General features: G+C 44.9%; 5 protein-coding genes across 5 annotated transcripts; 3 read left to right on the top strand and 2 right to left on the bottom strand.

The window, feature by feature from the left end:
- Positions 1-307: 307 nt before the first annotated feature.
- On the top strand, positions 308-4,007 carry GL218_04764 (uncharacterized protein; the record flags this gene model as incomplete). The annotated part of the gene is made up of 6 exons (XM_033581386.1): positions 308-473; positions 529-875; positions 972-1,460; positions 2,738-3,259; positions 3,330-3,411; positions 3,484-4,007. The coding sequence occupies 6 exons, from the start codon at positions 308-310 to the stop codon at positions 4,005-4,007; spliced, it is 2,130 nt and encodes a 709-aa protein (XP_033435871.1).
- Positions 4,008-5,298: 1,291 nt separating this feature from the next.
- GL218_04763 (Tyrosinase-like protein 1) lies at positions 5,299-6,554 on the bottom strand (the record flags this gene model as incomplete). The annotated part of the gene is made up of 3 exons (XM_033581385.1): positions 5,299-5,593; positions 5,651-5,817; positions 5,874-6,554. The coding sequence occupies 3 exons, from the start codon at positions 6,552-6,554 to the stop codon at positions 5,299-5,301; spliced, it is 1,143 nt and encodes a 380-aa protein (XP_033435876.1).
- A 4,937-nt stretch (positions 6,555-11,491) lies between these two features.
- GL218_04762 (putative oxidoreductase protein) lies at positions 11,492-12,562 on the top strand (the record flags this gene model as incomplete). Its single annotated transcript, XM_033581384.1, has 1 exon — positions 11,492-12,562. The coding sequence occupies one exon, from the start codon at positions 11,492-11,494 to the stop codon at positions 12,560-12,562; it is 1,071 nt and encodes a 356-aa protein (XP_033435877.1).
- A 4,390-nt stretch (positions 12,563-16,952) lies between these two features.
- On the top strand, positions 16,953-18,047 carry GL218_04761 (putative L-asparaginase 1; the record flags this gene model as incomplete). Its single annotated transcript, XM_033581383.1, has 1 exon — positions 16,953-18,047. The coding sequence occupies one exon, from the start codon at positions 16,953-16,955 to the stop codon at positions 18,045-18,047; it is 1,095 nt and encodes a 364-aa protein (XP_033435874.1).
- A 131-nt stretch (positions 18,048-18,178) lies between these two features.
- GL218_04760 (putative beta-galactanase protein) lies at positions 18,179-19,827 on the bottom strand (the record flags this gene model as incomplete). The annotated part of the gene is made up of 4 exons (XM_033581382.1): positions 18,179-18,422; positions 18,524-19,098; positions 19,157-19,330; positions 19,390-19,827. The coding sequence occupies 4 exons, from the start codon at positions 19,825-19,827 to the stop codon at positions 18,179-18,181; spliced, it is 1,431 nt and encodes a 476-aa protein (XP_033435875.1).
- Positions 19,828-20,065: the final 238 nt, after the last annotated feature.

Below are 20,065 nucleotides of genomic sequence, written 5' to 3'. Positions count from 1 at the left end.
AATAAGAGAAAAGTGCAACTTTAGGCAACCCAATCAGCACTATCAGCTTGTTACATCGATCATAGAGGCGTTTGTATAGGTAACTACCTATTGATAAAGCTTGCAAGGTAGACAATCCGCCTGCACTGCTTACCACACTCACACAGCCTTGTACGGAAATACACAGTATGAGACTAAAACGCCGCCATGTTTAGCTTCAATGTCCTATGCGCTGATATCAAACAATGATAAAGTGAATTGTGCTTCGCTGTGTTCCATCATTCCAATTCTCTACTGTATGAAATTCTCCAGTTAGCAGACATAAGCTATGGACAGCCCAACAGATTCGCCGCTATTTGACGACTCCCCCCTACCGCCTCAACTTGGGCTTCCCATGATTGTAGTGATGGGTGTAACTGGGTCGGGAAAGAGTTATTTTATCAATAAGCTTGCAGGTCTTCCTGCAGTCGCAGAGGGGGCTCAACTGGATTCATGTAAGTATCGTTGGCCAGGGGTTCTATCTGACAACTAATTCCACGATTGGTATAGGTACACAGCGATGTGAAGTAGTTCCTGTCTCAATCGGAAGCACTCGGACTCTTCTCATCGACACGCCTGGTTTTGATGATACCGACCGTACAGACTCTGATATCCTGACTGAGATCGCAAGATTACTTGCTAGCCAGTACACTCTCGGGTTTCAGTTAAAAGGGATCATCTATGTCCATCGCATTACAGACAACCGGTATACAGGTTCAGCCGTTAAAACGTTTGAGATTTTCAGACGAATCTGCGGGGACGAGGCGATGAAGAATGTAGTTCTTATTACCAGTCGCTGGGACGAGGTTGACGAGCCGACTGGGGCTAGCCGGGAGCGCCAACTTCGCGAGAAATTTGTGAGTAATTTTTGAAATCATATCTCATCTTCTACACATAGCTTCGAATGTGAGTAATTCAACTAGTTATTCAGCTACTAATTCTAAGCATTATAGTGGGCTTACATGCTTGGTCGAGGCTCGTGTATGAATCGCTTTCATGGGGATCGCGATTCAGCTCGGACTATTGCTGCACAGCTACTTATCAAAGAAACAGTCACTTTGAAGCTCCAGGAAGAAATGGTCAATGACGGTATGCAACTAAGTGAAACAACTGCTGGCTCGTATGTCAGTGATGGTCTCGAGGAGCTGAAAGCAAAATACGAGAGAGAATTGCAAGCCCTCGAGGATCTTCGAAGAGAGCTTCAAGAGAGTGATAGAATGATGAAGCGCCAAGTGCAATTAGACATACAGCGTGAGAGGGACCGGCTCAAAAGCGCCGAACAGCAACAGGTTAGTCTTGAACGAGACATCGCAGGAGAAGTCCAAGAGGAAATTCGGAAGGAGACTAAAAGGCAAAGGTTCGTTAAAGGGCTCAATAAAGCCCTCCCGTTCGCCCCAATGGCTATCAACATACTTCTTCTTTTCGTCGGCGTGCCCCCGGGCGTAGGCGATTTGTTTACTTCTTGGATAGGAGGACTGCTTGCTGGGGACTCATCTGGCTAGGAAATCCACCAATATATAATACTCTTTGTATAATACACGTCTATCCCAACTTTTATTTTATTAACGTGCGCCATGTATCAAGCCTTGAAATATGACTTATACGTGAATCGCAAGATAATATGACACACGTTGGATCACTTTGTCAACAGGTACCTAAGACGACGGTCTAGATTAATATGGCGCATAACTACCTGATTTCATTATCTAAAATAAACAATGACTTCAGCACCGGCTAGAGAGCCTTATTTTCTAAGCACGGTGTCAAGACCTATCAAAGGTACCTACCTCACTAGGTTTTTCATCTTACTTGCATAGGAAGCGCCTGCTACCCCCTTGTCCAAATATGGGGAGAGATTAAGATAAAAAAAGAAGATATGCTTGCAAGTCCTAATTATATAGCGAATGATAATAGTTAGCACCTAGTTTAGGATTCTATCACAGAACAGTAGCATGGCAGGGGTTACCCCTATAGTATTATCTAGGACTCTAGGTGTGGTGGGTGGTGGACTAGGTAAGATAATTTGTTGTATACTTTGGGGTATAGGTAGGCTGACTTAGCTAATGTTCAGCTCCGCGAAGGCTGTGTGGATGGAATAGATACACACCGAGAGTACGGCGAAAGGTCATACGCCCCTAAGCTGGCTAGTATCCTAGGTGGTTGTTAAGACTGACTGTTCTCGATTAAGCTCTTCCGCCCATCAGAACTAACTCTCTGAGAATTTGTCGCTGCTAATTTTTACCGCTCTAAGTCATATTCCTAATCCCGTATTTCATCCAACTCTTATCGAAATTCACACTTTTAGTTTCAAGTATGAATCGGACAATCCACTCACGAGACATGCAAGTATATGACAGCCTTGAAGAGCGCGATGAAAATAATCAAGGCCCAGGTATTCCTCCCCGGCCTGGTAACAAGCTTACTAGGAAAGGGATGAGAAGAATCAACAATGATGAGATAGCCTCCGGGAGAGGATCGAATGATGGGTATATCGTGGAAGAAATAAGTAAGCTTGTGGAATTTTTATTCTTCTCAATACTAACGTACCTTGGGGAACCTAGGCCATCTACCGGGGAATGGCCAAGGTCAGCGAAACCAACCTAAGCATAGTAGTCGTGACACTACTACACAGGGTACTGGGATTTCATTTACAGGTTTTCGTGGTGTAAGTTGACTGAAGCTTCCTGGGAGATTTGGTGCTGAATACTGTCGGGAGTAGATGGTTGACCGTCTTAATCGAGGTGGACCCTCTCCAATAGAACAAGCGTGTGACGAACGTTTTGATAAACTGGAGGCAAAATACCACCAAACGAAGGAAAAGAACAAAAAGCAACAGATAGAGATGGAGCATCTGCACGACCAGGTCCAAGCGTTAGAGGAGTCTAACCAGATCATCAAGAGACGCAACGACAAGCTCCAGGGCTACGTAGACAATAAAGAAGCAGCTCTAGGGTATCAGGAGTCCGACGAAGCAATTACTTCTAAGTTCCGTAGCTTATATCATCAGATTAGAACGTGGGCGAACAAATTCTGTGTAAACAGCGACAAACCGATTAAGCTAGGGTTTCCGGATGAAGAGCAGTTCCGGCTTCTACAGCGCGTGTTACCGATGATGGGAAATGTCGATGACTGGGCTACCTGCCTCTCCGATAGCAAGCGACGACGTAAGTTCGTTCGCGGCTGGGTGGCTCTTAATGTTACCGAGACCATGTTTCGGACGTTACCATCCAAGAATTACCAAGTAAGCATTTCCGCTCAGATTCAAGCTTTCAAGTCCTTTGGAAGACTAATTGGCACTTTAAACACTATAGTGGGATTCTGGTACCGACTATTGGATCCCGGAACAAACTCGTCGGGGACTGGTAGATGTAGAGCGAGCCCTGTTGAACTCAGGTGAGTCGGAAGCACTATTATAGATGGTCATGGAATGCAAATATGGAAGCTAACATAACGCCATATCGTCAGGACATGCCATAACATTAAGCAGCTTTCACCAATGGCGGGCTGTTACGATGGCGCTCCTCGCCAAGAAGTACCCCGACTTCACCGAGGAAGATATCATGATAGAAAACGCAGCATCCGTGCTCAAAGTAATCAATCCCCTAGGACACGATCGCGATCCGACCCAGCGGCTCATTGAAAATGTATACAAGCCAGCACTAGAACTCTCTCGCTTGCTTCGGCGCCAACGTGCCTCGTGGTCAGTACGTTTCCCGGCTACCAGACAACAGCCTGTGCCGGGTGGTAATACTGCCGCGATACCCACCGCTTTGAGGGCTATCTTTGACGATGGTGTCATGAAGGATATGGATCTAGACGAGGAAGAAATACCATCGTCGGATCAATATTGTCATAAATACGTTGAGATTATCGTCGGTCCAGCACTGTTCAAGAGCGGGAATATTGATGGAGAGCAATATGATATGGAGAATGTCATGGAAAAGGCCGAAGTGTCTTGTGCTCCAGCTCCGAGCTTGACTTCTGGGTGAAGATTGTTCTTTGGATAAGATCAATGAGATTAGCAAGCAGTTTTTAACCGGATTTATGTATACTAAATTTCCATCACGTTCATTAAGTTAGAAGATGTGATTATCTTGCTTTAGGGCCGGCGGTATAATTGTTTATTTATTTACTATTTATTTGAATATTGTCCGGCAATGCCCCTTAGTCTTGCAACATTCCAATGTCGCCGGTGTACTTTCTTACGTGCTCGTTTGTATGATTCATCACCAAGTCAATGGTTAATATTTGCCTAGGCACCTATTTCATCAACTGCACTCCTTCTAAGATATTGTTATGTAGTAGTGCATAAAAATGTAAGATTTCTTTTTACAACTTCATTGTTGCTCTCCGTGCGACAAGCTAAGATTCATACAGTACCTTATCTTTACTATACTCTTTTACTATAGACTCATTTATCTAAGAATTTGAATGAAAGAATACTAATTTAATTCCCCAAAGAATGTAATTATTAGTAGTTACTCAAAGGTCTACTCTCGGCCCGAATATCTTTTGGTCATCACTGTTTATAACGTATTCGGCAACTCCGTGACTTATTATTGCAATAGAATATCTTAAAGGTCTTGTTAAAATATGCTACAAGCGGATAGACACGGCATAGGAATTATCGTCGTAAAGGCGTATGTACATTTTCTATATTTTAGTGGTATGAAGCCTATGGGAATAACCATAGTGGGTTTGGTAGATTCCCTCTCCTGAAATGTTAGTATTCTTATATTAATCCTCCGTTGATACCTAAGGTTGATAATAATCGTTTAAATAATAAAACCGCAAAGTTATCATAGATTTTATATATTCTATGCTTATTTGATATGTTTTACATGCACGTGTTAACCATGCCGGTGGTGGTGTGGTGTGGTTACAACGAAGCATCCCATTTGCTGTGTACCTACATATATGAGGTTGGGTTGATTAAGGCTTCGGATGATTGCAGCGTCGATCAGCTGAAATGATGCAAAGAGCGTTGAAAGTGAATTTTAAATTCAATATACTAGCATATACCCATGCCTGATTTTGCTATGTACTAAACACTCCCTGGGGTATAGATTCTAATGAATGTTCCGGGTTGACTCTTCTTCTATCCCAAAAGGTATCATCATATGGCTAATCGAATGTGATTGCCCATTGCCGTATCATAACTCTTTCCAAAACCCCAACGCCTATTCTGCATTGATACGAATGCGATACAAGATGAAAACGTCATGACAAATATTTAATAGAAATCGACCGTAGCGGACATCTACGGTATGGTATCCAAAACTAGTAGTCGTATCGGTAACACAGGTAGCCACCCATGGTATCCATAACGTTACCGACAGTGGTGTTGGCTTTCAGGCCGTTGGAAGAGAGGACATAATCCATAGTAATTTGAGTGCATGGGCTGTTCGCGTCAGAGCAGCCGTTGATAGAAGTAGTGCGCGAGGCGTCGGCGTTCTGCCAGATTCGGAACGAGTGGTCGACGAACAGATGGTGCATAAAGAATATCGGGTCTCCGGGAGAGGCCTGAACCTCGGCCATAACTGCGCCAACACCGTTGTGACCGTAAGCGTGTGGGCTACAAGGGTCTGTTAATAAATTTAAATCTAAAATAGATTGAGAGGCTGAATCTTACCCAAGTTCCTGGCAACCTCGCATGTCATCATATGAGGTGCGGGAGTTACAGTCCTGAACAAATTGAGCACTGACGGTACCAGTCAAGCTCTCATCGACGGCTCGCGAAAGACAATGGTCTTGGAACCCACTGCCGGGGCCAATGTGAAGTCTGAGTCCACCAAATGTCTAGAACAATTAGTCTACGTCCAGTTTTTGTTGCGAGGTAGACGGAGAATACTTACACCCGTATCAATGCAGGTGCCTTGGCCGTTGGAAGTCTTTCCGGGGAGAGGACCGAAATACTCATCGGTAAAAAGATCCGAGTCAGCAAAGTGACCAGCATCTTTCGTCTCGTCCCACCACGGGAAGGCTCCGTTGAAGCCACATTCGTTCCGCATCAAATCCTCAAAAATCGAGACGTAGTATCGGTGCCAAGGTAGGAATGTGGCACGCTGGTGAATGTTAGGAGTCATTTGCTGGTGTACCGATACGATATCTTCGTAGCGGCTTTTTGAGCCTTGGAATCCTCCAGCAGAGGGCTTGTCCATTAGACATTTGATAGCGCTGAGAAAGGCTTTCCGGTCATCAGGGGAGTAATTCTTCCATTCGACGCGAACCTTTGGGTTATTTCGATCGCATGTGCCGTCAGCAGCAGCGGCACTCGTAGTGACAACTTTATCCTCTCCAGCGGAGGGGCTTTTATTGCCACCGATGATCTTAGGGAAGTTGAACTGAGGTCCATCGCTAAAGGGGCCCTTTATTTTCTCGGCTTGAGAATGGGCTTGTTCAGGTGTAATAGTCGGAAAGCTGCCAAACTGCTTGAGATCGATAAGAGTTAACCGCTTCTCAACGGAGCGGGGAACAGTCAGAGCCGACACGGCGACGGCGCCGACGAGAGCCTGGGTAGTGAAAGAGAATCGCATTATGCCGATCAGTCGGGATCGATCGTCTCCTTGGAAGATGATTACTATTATTATATTGAAGCTAGCGAGGGTACGACGGGAAGGTCCACACAGATAGATTGATGGAACTCAGGGTGCTAGGTTATTATTATTAAAGGGTTTGATGTAAGACAAGATCCCCAATGCATAGTTGGTAAGATCTAGTGATGGACGAGGCTCTTTAAATGTTGTGCTCTTAGAGCTCTAGAATACAATTGACGATCATCATCTTAGGACAATACGCTGATCTCTTTCAATGTATTTTGGTAGTTGTTTTCAAAGGCAATGTTCCGGCACAAAGATCCTAGGGAACGTCATAGCTCCTACATGCTGATTTGCAGAAACAGTGGAAACAAGACGGGTACTTCTAGGGACATTTGCGGTTAGGAAATCTTAAAAGCGGTTATGATGGGTTGGCGCTTGTGCCAAATGAGGCTGTGAGCTGAACCCCTAACCTGGCAGGGATATTGTTATTGTGTGTGTAGTATTTTGTAGTATTTTGTATTATGTGTATTATTGTACATACCATCGAGCGCCTAGTGCAAGCGGCAGAGACTGCAAAGTGTTGCCAAATACGAGAATTGGGGGCGCCGGGCGTCACCGCACGTATTTGGCGCATCGCTTTGCTGGCAAGAATACAAAGCAATATGCTGTGTTTGGTCTAGCCCTTGACGATCACCACCCGTCTTTACTATCTTTACTATGTGTAACTGTCGACTCGAGCGGGGACACAAAGCGTGGGTCTTTTTTCTTTTTTATCAACCATCGATTCTTTGCGTCAGACATACAATACAATACATACAATCCCGTTCTCTTGGGGCCGATTTCTACGATAGCTTAGCTGTGCCGGCTGGGCCGAGCCCGACTAACCCTAGTACTATACGATGCGGTGCCGCCAATGCGGGGTTTGCAGTAATTGTATTATTGTTATTCCCGAACGACCGTATCCCTGAAGCCGTGAGAGCCAGGATGGCATGTTATGACGTTAAGATCATGTTGGCCAGTCCAGATATGAGCCTAATCCTCGAGATCTGAATAGACGAATTTCCTTCATATTCACCGATGAATGTTGGCGGCGCGGTCTAGCCCCTCCTTACCATCAATGGCATCCCTCGCGGGTTTATTAATATAAAACCTGGCTTAAACATGGCCGTTTTGACTTTGAGCTATAAAAAAAAGAGGAAAAAAATAAAAATAAAAATATCCCAAAGGGCTGGGCCGTTATCCGAACGGTGCCAGTATACAGGACAACATGCAGACACAACGGTGCATATTTCCGAGTTAGTTAGGTAGGTTAGTAAACCCGCCTGCTACTGCTTGCAAACTACATGACGTCTTTAACACTAACCAAAAACACCATCCATGTAGGTAACAAACCGAGAGATCGAAAGTGTGACATCTTACGATGCCATACATTAAGCCAGTTACGCTAGTAAGTAAGTAGAAAGAAACCCTTCGACCACGGATGATTATCCGTAACTTTCTGTGACCAAATATCGTCACCACAAGCTTTAATGTTGTATCCTCAGCAACAAAACTAGAAGCTGGTACTACCCTCGAAGCTATTTACCCGTTCCGGCGCAGATCATCGTTGGCATGCAAGATGTCCCGAGTTAGCCCTCGGCGTCCAAAAAGATTGACAACTGGTCAGCAGGTCAGTTAGCTGTCACTTCGCTTCGCATTCTTACAAGGTCCCTTATGTAAAATGACTTCATCGACTATTTTCTCGGGCTCTTAGCTTATCTTGACAAGGAGACTTTTCATCCTTGCCGCATCCTAAAACCCTTCTTAGCCCTCGACTAACTTAACGACGGCGTCGGGAATCGCAAGAGACCCATCCTGCGCCGTAGCGGCGGGGTCAATGAGCGGCGTAGGACATTACCGCATTCAGCCTCACCAACTGCTAGATCTTGGCAGTCGGCCCGGCCATGACCTACATCATAAGCTTGATTCGTTCACTTTATCTCAGAACACGAGAATACCGAATATGCCGTTGATGACGCGAGTATTGATGCAAAATGCTACGTGTAACACGATGAAGACCTCTTGTTAGTTCGTTACGAAGAAATATGAAAATTCGGTGTGAGAAAATAAAACCTGTCTACTACTCCTACAGCATATGTAGGGTGAAAATAGAAGTGATACTGCTTTACTGCTGTGCAACCACATATCGCACTACATATAATTTATAGCCCACGTTGTATGTACTTAATTGGTTTGCTTCTATATTACTCGGGTCCGGATTCACAACCCGGTCAATTTCTTCGTATCCCGTACGCACGAGGACATTGAATCCTCCGCAACTTGCGAATATTTTCATCAGACCTAAGAACAGCCCTGACGACACCACATATCCCAAGATATACGAATAGGATCTCTAGAGAAATACCTTATCTAGGAAGGCTTTTCTAAAAAAAAATTTCCTCATATGGCATACCCGATATTTGACGTCTCGTTAAAGTTCTGTCGCATTAAGCGGAGGCTTACGAACGGTATAGGAACAATCATCCAGCGCGGCACGTAGCCGTTGAGATATCCCTAGCGTCCAGTCTAATTAACAGGTATATGCATGTTTATGTAGTATACACTACGCACAACATAGCCAAGCCCGTCCAGAACACGACTACAAGTTACACCGTCGTAACCCCTTACGATATTAGACCTCTAAGTGGGACACCGTTATCAAAGAGGTTGTGAAGGACGCCGTCTTCGGATTTCTAGTTAAGACCCAAAAATAATAGGGCTGTGCCTGCATAAAGATAGGGGCACTAACCACTCCGGTAAAGTATGAATAAGTTGTCGATGCAAACAAATCTCCGTAGTCGCTAGTGTTGCAAAGTGATGACGAATCACCAATAAATGGACCTGACGGCTTTAACTATCTGCTGTATGTTTCAAGCCGGAGACGTTCGGACCGCCCCGTCATGCTCCCCGTCATACTCATAAACGGGTATGTTGTAAGACAATATGAACCTCGGTAAGTTAGGTCGCCTTACGCTTATCCCTTAATTCAACAACTTAATCTATGAAGACCTCATTAGAACTAAAAATAAAAATAAGTGGAAACAACCCGTTCAACCTTGTATACTACATAAAGATGAACGATTTACTTTAGGTAGTCTCATATTTGAAAAATGCTCGCTGTGCCTTAACTAAAATCGAGTGGTTTAAAGATGTACGTACCTAGGTAGGTACCTACGTTACACCCCAATGTCGAATTTCTACTATACTCTAAAAAATATAACTTGTTAAATAAGCAACTGATTTGTTTTTATGACATTATAAGTTATACTTTAACATGGCTCAATCGAGCACTCCGCGCTGTCAAAGCAAGCAATGATAACTTCGAATAAAGCAGACATTTGGAGTTTTCTTGGCACATATGGAGGTTCTCGTTCAGGGTTATTATAACAAAAGCTAAGTTCAAGAATAATACCTTGAACAAGAGATATCCTATTCTCAATCGTCGGTGATTATGTAATATGCTTTATAGTAAGTTAGTAGCCTCACCAGCTTTCACGCCAATTGCATTGTATCTATTGTCTGTGAGACGCCTTAGTTCTCATAAAGAAGTAAATATTAAAGACTTCCTTTCGCTTCTAAGAACTTATGAACAAATATGAGTGAAACACTGCCTGAAACTTTCGTAGAATTTCTGAGATGTAATACATTCAATGGCCTTCTAGATGAACTGGATATGTCTTCCCAGCGCAAGATCGTCTGGCATCAACTAGGACCTTCTAACGCAGGATTCTCCAAAGGAGATCTTGAGTTTATGAAGTATGAAGAATACCTACGAGTGAAATGGCCATGTTCAGAAGCCATGCCAGAACCATTTGACTCAGAAATGTTAGAAGCGGTCAGGCAAGTCAGGTTCAAAAGTTGTAATGAGGATAAAAGTCCTACTGAGATCAGTGCTGGGGTTTCCTCGAACAATGACACCGAGTTACACGATTTGGATGCTGAGAAACAATGCAAGGTGAACGAACAGGTGTCGGATGTAATACACCTCGACGAAGCAAACGCCTCTGATGAATTGGTCTTCATAGATGTAATACTTCCTGAGCCACTAGACTCGGGCGAACAACTTGAAGACTACAACAGAGAAGTAACCATAAAGGACGTATCAGCAAGAAACATCCCACAGGTGAGTCAAGGTACATATGCTATGTCTATAGCCGGTGACATCTGCGATGCGGAATTGGTATCGGAGCCGGAACCCGTCGAGCGTAAGCCCACTCCGCGTATGGGATCGGGGTCTAAACCACCACTATCTAGAAGTGCATACGCAGCAGTCGCACAGCCCTGTAATAAAGACGGATATCTAGACAAACGACCTTGTATGACTTTAATGGGCTATCCTCGAGCGCCTAAGTACTTTCCATTTAAAAGTAAAGTAGGAAGTAAGAAATAATGCAGTTTATGCCTTGGCGTAGGTAGTGATTAAGGTCCCATTTTTGGAGGGAAGGATTGAACTTTGCGACAACAACTTAGGTATAGTTACCGAGATTTCACATTGATGAATACATAGAACAATGAGAATAATATTCTTGCAATTATACTTGTTATTTCTCTTAAGTAGAACCTAACAAAATAGACAATAAAGACAATGTATTCTATCATATTATCATTGACACTTTAAGAACAACTAGACTCCTCGACTTCGAAGTGTTAACTCGACCTGCCTAATAAGGAAAAGATGTTTGCGACAGGGGGTACGCAAAGGCGCCATGGACTCGGGAGAGCGCTACGCCACAAGCTGCCAGAACCAACAATGATAAGATTAGGTCGAGTTGAGATCTAATTTAAATTAAAAAGTCATGTCTCCTATTCTTATTCTTTGGTCAAACCGACCGCATTAATACTCAATCAGCCCTCGGTGAAGATCGTGGTCGTGAGAACGTGTAAGTGAAGCAATCATGACGCGTCTATCGTGGATTCCCCTACTTGGCATCGCTACCTTGGCGAGCTTAAGCGCCGGGCTACCAACAAACCCGGAGAACACCGCGGTCCCAAAACCGACATGGAAGCGTTTCTCCACGGGAAGCGACGCGCGTTTTCGCGGCTTAGCACCCGTGTCGGATAAGATCGCGTGGGTATCAGGAACGAGCGGAACTGTTCTTCGCTCTACAGACGGCGGCAACACCTGGGCATCCGTCGGCCCTGAACTATCGGAGGCGGATTCCGCACTCGAGTTCCGCGACGTCGAAGCGTGGTCTGCCGATAAGGCCGTCATATTGTCAATTGGCGAAGGTAACAGTTCGCGCATCTACGTCACGGATGATGGCGGCGTGACCTGGGCACAATCGTTCACGAATCAGGAACCCACCGCGTTTTACGACTGTATCGCGTTTGAGAGTGCGAAGCGGGGAATGGCGATGAGCGACCCGGTCGATGGGAAGATCCGGTTAATCGAGACGCATGACGGCGGCGCGAGTTGGGATATCGTCGACTCGGACGGTATGGTCCCGGCGCTCGAAGGCGAGTCGGGGTTCGCTGCGAGTGGAACGTGTCTTGCGACAACGGCCGGCCGCTGGTATGTTGCGTCGGGGGGTGTTAACCCTGGCCGCATATTCAGAAGTAACGATGGACACCATTGGGGCGTTTCCGATGCTTCTATAACCGGCGGCGAGGGTTCCGGTGTCTTCTCGGTACAGTTTCGAGATGCGAAGCGCGGCATTGCTGTTGGCGGAAACTATTCGGCGCCTACCGGAGCTATTAACAATGCAGCGTGGTCAAAAGACGGCGGTGTGACTTGGATCCCTTCCAAGTCATTTCCCTCCGGTTATCGCTCGGGGTCTTCTTGGGTTCCTGGGCGCTATAACGTAGCTCTTGCGGTAGGCCCAACGGGTTCGGACTATACTCTCGATGGAGGTATGAATTGGCATATTTTTGATAACAGTAGCTTGGATAGTGTCGAGTGTGTAAAGGGGGGCACATGTTGGGCATCTGGAGAAAAGGGTGCGGTGGCACGCCTTGTATTTGCGTAAGCTTCGAACAATTTAATATTGAAACATAGTATAAGCTCAAGAGCAATCATTATTCCCTCGGGTCTTTTAAAGAGGCGCCAAATATTTTCATTATCTCAGAATAGTAACTATAATGTTTAAAATAGAAAATTCCTTTTCTATCAAACCTACTTCTCAAATATGTCTAACCTCAACCTACTACGTACCTATCTCCTTTAGTAATTTTCCGATGGGGATCAAAGGAGAAAGGTGCCTGTTTGATATATTAAATCGGTGATATCCATACGGTTGGATTGAAGCCTGTTGTCGTTGATCAACAGTAAATGTATACGATTCATCATATTGGCGTGAGAACTGATATAATAAAGACTGCCGATTCCAAACTCGAAACCGAAAGATGTTTCAGTCGACTGCCAGAGACGTCAAGGAATAAATTTGATCTGCACAAGTCCGTATCTTTATATACGTTCTAGGCCAGAGAGTATCCCTAATAATAGAAATACCTATACAGGGAGCTTTTAAAGTCTTATATGACATAGAAGTGTTATTTAACGGAATATTTAGTTTATATTATTCACAGAGTTAGCCGGTTCTACTATCTTACGGTGCGTTAATGGCGCACTCGTGTCCAATTGAACCTGTATCTGCACATGGTACCTGTAATAACTGAGTATTAGCAGAAGTTTTGAATATTTAAGCACAACGTGCTTGCAAGGTAAGCAATACAAATCATATGATCACTAGAAAGGGTCCTATTAGCAAGTTTTACTTTGATTCTAAGTTTCGCCTTGATAGATATACTCACCAGCCGCCGTCCTTAAAAATTTCAACAGCGCAATTTGGGCAGTGTTTTATAATACGGGCTGTTGCGGCCTCTTCTGCTCTTAGCCTATCTCTATGCTGTCGAGTTTCTCGTCTTCGTTTCTGCTCAAGCGAGGCGTCATATTTCTCACAGGTGAGATCGCGGTGCCATGCGGTCCCGTGGCGAAAGCAGAAATATCCATTATCTCTGGGACAGAAAGCCATAGGCGAGGTTTCTCCCGGGTAATGCACTTGCCCCTTTCCACAACCAAGGGGACACCAAACAAAATTGTTCATTCTAGAAAGAATCCTTTCGATTATTCGTCTCCTATACCTTAAGCAGCATGTTAGAGTTTATAATTGCTTGGAATTCGGTGCTTAAGTTATTCACGAAAATTATCTGTCTTAACTTGGAGATTTCGGCTCACCGAGCAAATAAATCCTTATCCCCAAAGGATTTAACTATTGTGTGACTGAAATGCCCTTTACACTCAGGACATATGGGCATATCTACCGTAACATCCTGAAGTTGAGAGTTAATACATAGTGTGACGCATTCGGAGCAGTAATTAGGATGGGCACAATTATTTGTCAATGCACCGTCTGGAAAGTCGAGAATCGACTTGTTTTCAAAACACACAGAGCACAGCATTGTCCACATTTTATAATTGCAAGATTGCGCGTTAATTAGTTTGTGGTTGATCGCCATTAGGGAATTTGATATGTGTACTGAATATCTACTCAATATTGTGCATTGAATTAAAAGTCTATAGGTACATGTAGGTAGTTATATAGTGTTTATCTCGACGCCTAGATGTTAGGTGAGGCTTCGATGTCTTTGAACTTCCAGCAAGAAAGTATGGTTTCTAAGACTCGTATATTTGAAGCTACCTGTTTAGTACCTCCTTTTTACTCAACCCCTCGGTGGTCCGAGAACCGTTACTCGACATAATAATCTTACATTGTTTCTACAGATATCCATTGATCGAAACCCCTTTCTTATCCTAGACATTTGTAGCACTTTCCTACAAAGCACACTGTACAAGCAAAACGTCTATGTTATACATCTCAGGATATATGTGCAAGGTACTTATCCATACCTGAAAACACAAGTTTAAATACCTTAGGTACCTAGGTAGGTAGGTAATTTAGCAAACTTCTAATTTTTCTAGACACCTGTCTAGGAGGTACATGCAGTAGCAAAAGAAACCTTCTAAAATATTAAGCCAATGAATCACATTCGATGTTTGTCAGTTGACTCGGAATGCGTGGAAGCCACGTCAAAGAAATGTGTGAGTCGACCCATAACTACGCAAATAATACTGTAGTGAGCTGGGTACTTAATCAGGTACGTAACATAATCTTCTCATATCTTATCCTGGCGCTGAGACCTGAACTTCCATCTAAATATCTAAGGAGGACCTTTAGAAGGGGTCATTGTGCCTTTGAGGGTATTAAGAGGCCGCCTCAAAAACTACTTCGATCAACCTTACCACCCAAGCTCTACTCTTCAGCATACTTCAAATCCGCGGCGCGTGTTATCCGTATTATCTTCTAACTATTAGAACAAGATGGCTTCGAATCGCCCCCACGCCAGAATGGTGCCTACTCGCCAATTACATCTCGGCCCTTCTGTGGCAGGAGTTCTCAAGATCGTGGATTTACCTTGGGCAAACTATAGCGAGAACGCACGCTACGAATCTCCTTTCGACATACTTCCAGATGAATTAGTCCTCGCTATTGTAAAGTTTTCGGCCAGCCGTAATAGACACACCTATATCGACTGCTGCGGAGGTGACCCAGATTGGAAAACTATCCAGGCGTTAGCGAAGGTTTGCCGTCGTTTAAACCGTATAACGATGCCATTCTTTTACAGATACCTGTATCATATCGTATGTTCTAACTGCAACCACGAGTCTCTACGTCAAATCTGGTTACCTTATCGGCAAGACTGCAGGCAGCTGATTTTAGATATCAGGAGTGCGAGGCCTATGACCAACGCGCACTGGCTTGCTACAACTGATTTTTTCACGGGCTATAACCGATTAGAATGTCTGACAATCACTGGAAGATTTGATACGGCTATTAGCGAGACATGGCAGCTGACTTCCGACCTTTTGACGCATATGCCAAATTTGAAGCATCTCGTAATCAAGAAAGATTATCAAACCCCTCTGTTCCCCAGCTCCTTTTTATCGTCTCTGATGAAACACGTTACCGCCTCGAGACTTCGGAAGTTGTCAATTTGGAGAGCAGGAAATGCTGGACCAGCGGAGATCTTTGAGAACCGAGATAGTACGGCTGCGTTGAGAGATCTTGAAATGCAAGGTTTCGAGAAGGACGGTGGATCTGTGGAACGTTTGATCCGATGGCCTAAACAGCTTCGGTCTTTTTCTCTTTGGCACAGCTTCTTTCATGAACGTGACGACCATATGGATCTGGCAAAGCTCGGCCAGTGGCTTTCAGCCCATGCAGATACACTCGAGGAAATAGATATTGGCCCCTTATCGCCCTCGGGTAGAGGTAATATCTTTGACTTGTCCCAATATCAGTCATTAAAGACCCTTGGGCTTTCCAGATATTTGTTCTCGCATGGTCTAGAATCTTCCGAGAACGACGTGAATCTGATACTCGCACCGAAGCTTGAAGAGTTCTTTTGGTATTTCACTATTTCCACTGGCTTTTTCAGGGAAACCTGGGATGCATTCGGAGAAAAAGAAGAGCGATGGCTACAAAAGTTGGTGGATACAGCAGTGTCAAAGTCATTGCCACTCAAGAGGATCTATGTTGGCTTTAGGCCCGACCAGAGTTATGCCACAGATACGTGGCCTTGGGATCATCTAGTCAGATTGAAAGAATATTGCCGCCAGTTCGGGATTAGACTCCATTATAACAGACCACCTTTTGAAAGGGAGGAGTGGATGAAGATATACGCGAAAACCCCCGCAAAAGAAGGAAGAGACATTAGGGAATACTTCACGCAGTTCAACCTCGACGATTCATAATACTCTGTGGCGCTATAATTGCGGCCCCTTTCAGGCAATGTCAACTAGACATACTAATACCCGATGTAGCAATAAGAGACGGGCAATTCTTCAGTTTACGGCGAATCTAGCCACAAATAAATAGATAACGTTGATGGGGGGTTTATAGAGCCTGACTTCCATGATTTCTCTCGGCCTATACCAGCCACTAGGTATTGTCAATATTATCAATTTGACATTGTCATACTCTTACGCTTCCGGTTTGATAGCCCAGGATGACCTTTTGTAAGCAAGTTAGAGATAAGCTAGAGTTATCTATGGAGTAGAATTATATTCCATACTACGTTGACGCCGTTCCTGACAAGGTAACATCGGCTGCTTGGCAACTCCCTGCTACGACGTATGTGATATGAGACCCTGCTTTAATCGTCCGCATGGGGAAAATCGGCATGAAATGCAGCCAAGAGCAATAGTCATATGAGAGTTAATATATCACGCATTTCAAATGCCATCTATAGATAAGGTATTCTCCACAGCATGCGGCTCTATATAACGTAATGCTGTGCCTTACTCTAGGCTCTTGAGCCGGTGAATCTTGTTCTCTCAAAGACATTGGCCGGGTCGCAATGATGTCCCTTAGGTTTCTGGCACTTAATGCCGTAGCATCATTTGTTGTAGCGTCTCCTGTGCCTTTCCCTAGGAGCTTTCACATATCTGTGAGGGAGGATAGACCGTTCAACGCGAGTCTCCCTAATGTAACCATTTTCGCAACTGGCGGCACAATCGCAGGAAGCGCGAGCTCGAGCGATCAGACCGCTGGGTATAAGGCCGGCGTGCTTGGCGTTGATGGTCTAATCGATGCCGTGCCGCAGTTGTGGAACGTATCCAATGTCCGCGGGGTTCAAGTAACGAATGTCGCATCGTCAAGTATCACACCCGAGATTCTTCTCAATATAACACGGCAAATACAGCAAGAGCTCGACAGCCCGACCTGCCAAGGTGTCGTAGTGACACATGGCACCGATACGCTTGAAGAATCCGCCTTCTTCCTCGACCTAACGTTGCGTTCCGAGAAACCCGTCGTCATCGTCGGCGCCATGCGCCCCGCAACAGCTATAAGCGCTGACGGGCCAATTAACCTCCTCGAAGCCGTAACCCTAGCCGCACATCCAGACGCCCGAGGCCGGGGCGCCATGATTGTGCTGAACGACCGCATCGCGAGTGCGTTTTATACAACCAAGAGCAACGCAAATTCCCTGGACACATTCAGAGCTGCTGAGCAGGGATTCCTAGGCTTCTTTTACAATATCAAGCCCAAGTTCTACTTCATGCCTGCACTGCCGCACGGGAAGCCGTATTTCGACGTTGGTAATGCGACGAGCCTTCCGCAGGTTGATGTCCTGTTCGGCCATCAGGGACTTAACCCCACTCTGGCGTCTGCGGCTGTTGCAAGTGGTGCTAGGGGTCTAGTCCTTGCTGGCATGGGAGCGGGAGCATGGACTTCGAAGGGTTCCGATGTTATTGATGATGCCGTAGAGAAGAGTGGCACAATTGTGGTTGACTCGCGACGATCGATGGATGGTTACGTCCCACCATACGGCCCTGGTGGATATGGAGGTGGTCTTCTAAATCCCCAGAAGGCCCGCATCATGCTGCAATTAGCATTGAATGCCGGATATACGAGTGCTCAGATGCAGACTTTATTCGAGTTTGATGGTTAGACTATGAAGTGATATCAGTTTCAAACGACATCGCAGCATATTCTACGGCGATTGAGAATTAGTTGTTCTGTCCGTAATTTAGCTCTTATTAAGATCTAGGCGCTGGAATCCATATTCATCTAGCATTTATATTAAAAGACAGATACAAACCCCACCAGTATTGCGACAAGCAGTGGTAATGGTAAATCGAAGAAAGCTGAAGTGCGCATGGCTGACATACTCACTCCCTGGGATTTATCGTCGTTGGCTGTGTTGGGGGAGATATTGCTTGCTGAGTTCGGGTCTATTGTGAAAGTCCGTTTCGCCGCAGGTGTTAGGACGTTATTGGCAAAATCCGAAGACCTCCAATCCGACCAATCGTGTGTCAATAAACCCCTATTAAAATTTGATTGTTAGATTGATGCCCTCGCATTCTAAGAATAATGCAAAGCTACATCATATATACTACGACAAAGAAAAGACGTTATGAAACTCACCAGCTTTCATCATGATCCTGAGTCCCTTCGCGGATGTAGTAACTTCCCCCTATTTCCCATATCATCCAACCGGCATTCGCTGAAGGTACATAATCCAGGAGGCATGAGACATATGGGTCTTGCGCAGATGTGCCGTTCTGTACGAGACCGAACTCCGTCAAGACAACTGGGAATTGGTTCTCAGCTTCGTCTGTTAAGGCCTTGAATCCAGCGTTAAATAATTTGACTTGAACCGTAGTACAGTTGCTGGGCCCAGGTCCGAAAATGTTGTCGTATGCATGTAGCTCGAGAACTAGTTTATTCGCGAAGCCCGAGAAATCGTCCTTATTGAATGTAGCTGATCCGGGCGTGAGGGCTGTCCCGTTAACCACGGGGCTTAAATCCAGGTCCGAATCTAGACCCGAAAGGAATATCAGGACGTCTTCATTGGCTTTATGAATAGCACTTGAGCCCTGTTTAATATAAGTATACCAACGTTCCCAGCTGTAGGAACTGCTGGCAAATGTGAGGTTATTTAGGGGTATGCGAAGCTCATTTCGCAGAGACATTGATGTAAGGCTTGGCCATGTTTTCCCCTAGTTAGTTGATATTAGTAATATGATTCATCGTTAACGAAGATGCGGCTGTACAAACATGAGTTGCCATGAACGATAGGCCTCGGGCCCAGTTCTCAATGTTAAAGAATTCGTCGCCCCACCAGGAGTTCCCATCAAGGGGGCTGCAGCACCAGCCAGCTTTTGAGATATGGTTATCTAAGTGGACATAGATCTCTTGTTTGGCACACTCATCCGCAATAGCGTCATAAATCTTTGGATATTCCATTAGCTTCGAGAATTTAGTGTGCGACTTAATAAATACCAACTGACCTGTAACCGCGTCGTCTTTGTATTAAAAGATGGGTTGTTGGTAATGATCTTATCGTACACTGCCTTTCCACCATCTTGTCCCAAAGCATCGGTAAGGGCTTTCTGAATTGTTACATCAGTCTCCCCATTATCGTAGTATTGATCTATCATTTCAGTGGCGTATGTGAGCCGAATAGTGTTCATGCCTAGACTCTTAACTCGAGAGATGATTGATTCAATAGACTGATACTGTAGACCTTCCGGAATCATGGTATCGAGCGATCCCGGCCAGTTAACACCGACATAGGTGACGGTTGAGCCGGTGGCATCGTGAATCCACCGGTCCGAAGTGACGAAAGGTCCGTTTGGCCAAGTCGCACGCGGCGTATTCGATGAAGCGAAGATTCCAACGATAGCTAGACAGGCGGGTAGCCCGTACCGCCATACCCGATTTGCCATTTTAAACGAATGTTGATGAAGTTGAAGTTGAAAAGTTCAAAACCGTAGCTATTATGTTTTTCAGACCAGACCAGACTTTTGATTTATCATAACCAATACGAGCATTTTAGCGGGCGCATAATCGTTTCATCAGTACCGTTTCGTATTTATAGCCAAGAAAGGTGACATGTTAAGCCGATCGCCCAACGAAACCATTTTCATTGGATAATAGTTCCCGATTTGTAGTGGGGATAGACGC

The sequence above is a fragment of the Daldinia childiae genome, assembly GCF_008694065.1.
Source record: "Daldinia childiae strain JS-1345 chromosome Unknown Scaffold4, whole genome shotgun sequence".
Lineage (NCBI taxonomy): Eukaryota > Fungi > Ascomycota > Sordariomycetes > Xylariales > Hypoxylaceae > Daldinia > Daldinia childiae.
Note: the sequence above shows the minus strand (reverse complement) of the source record. Positions and strands in the feature narration are given on the sequence as shown.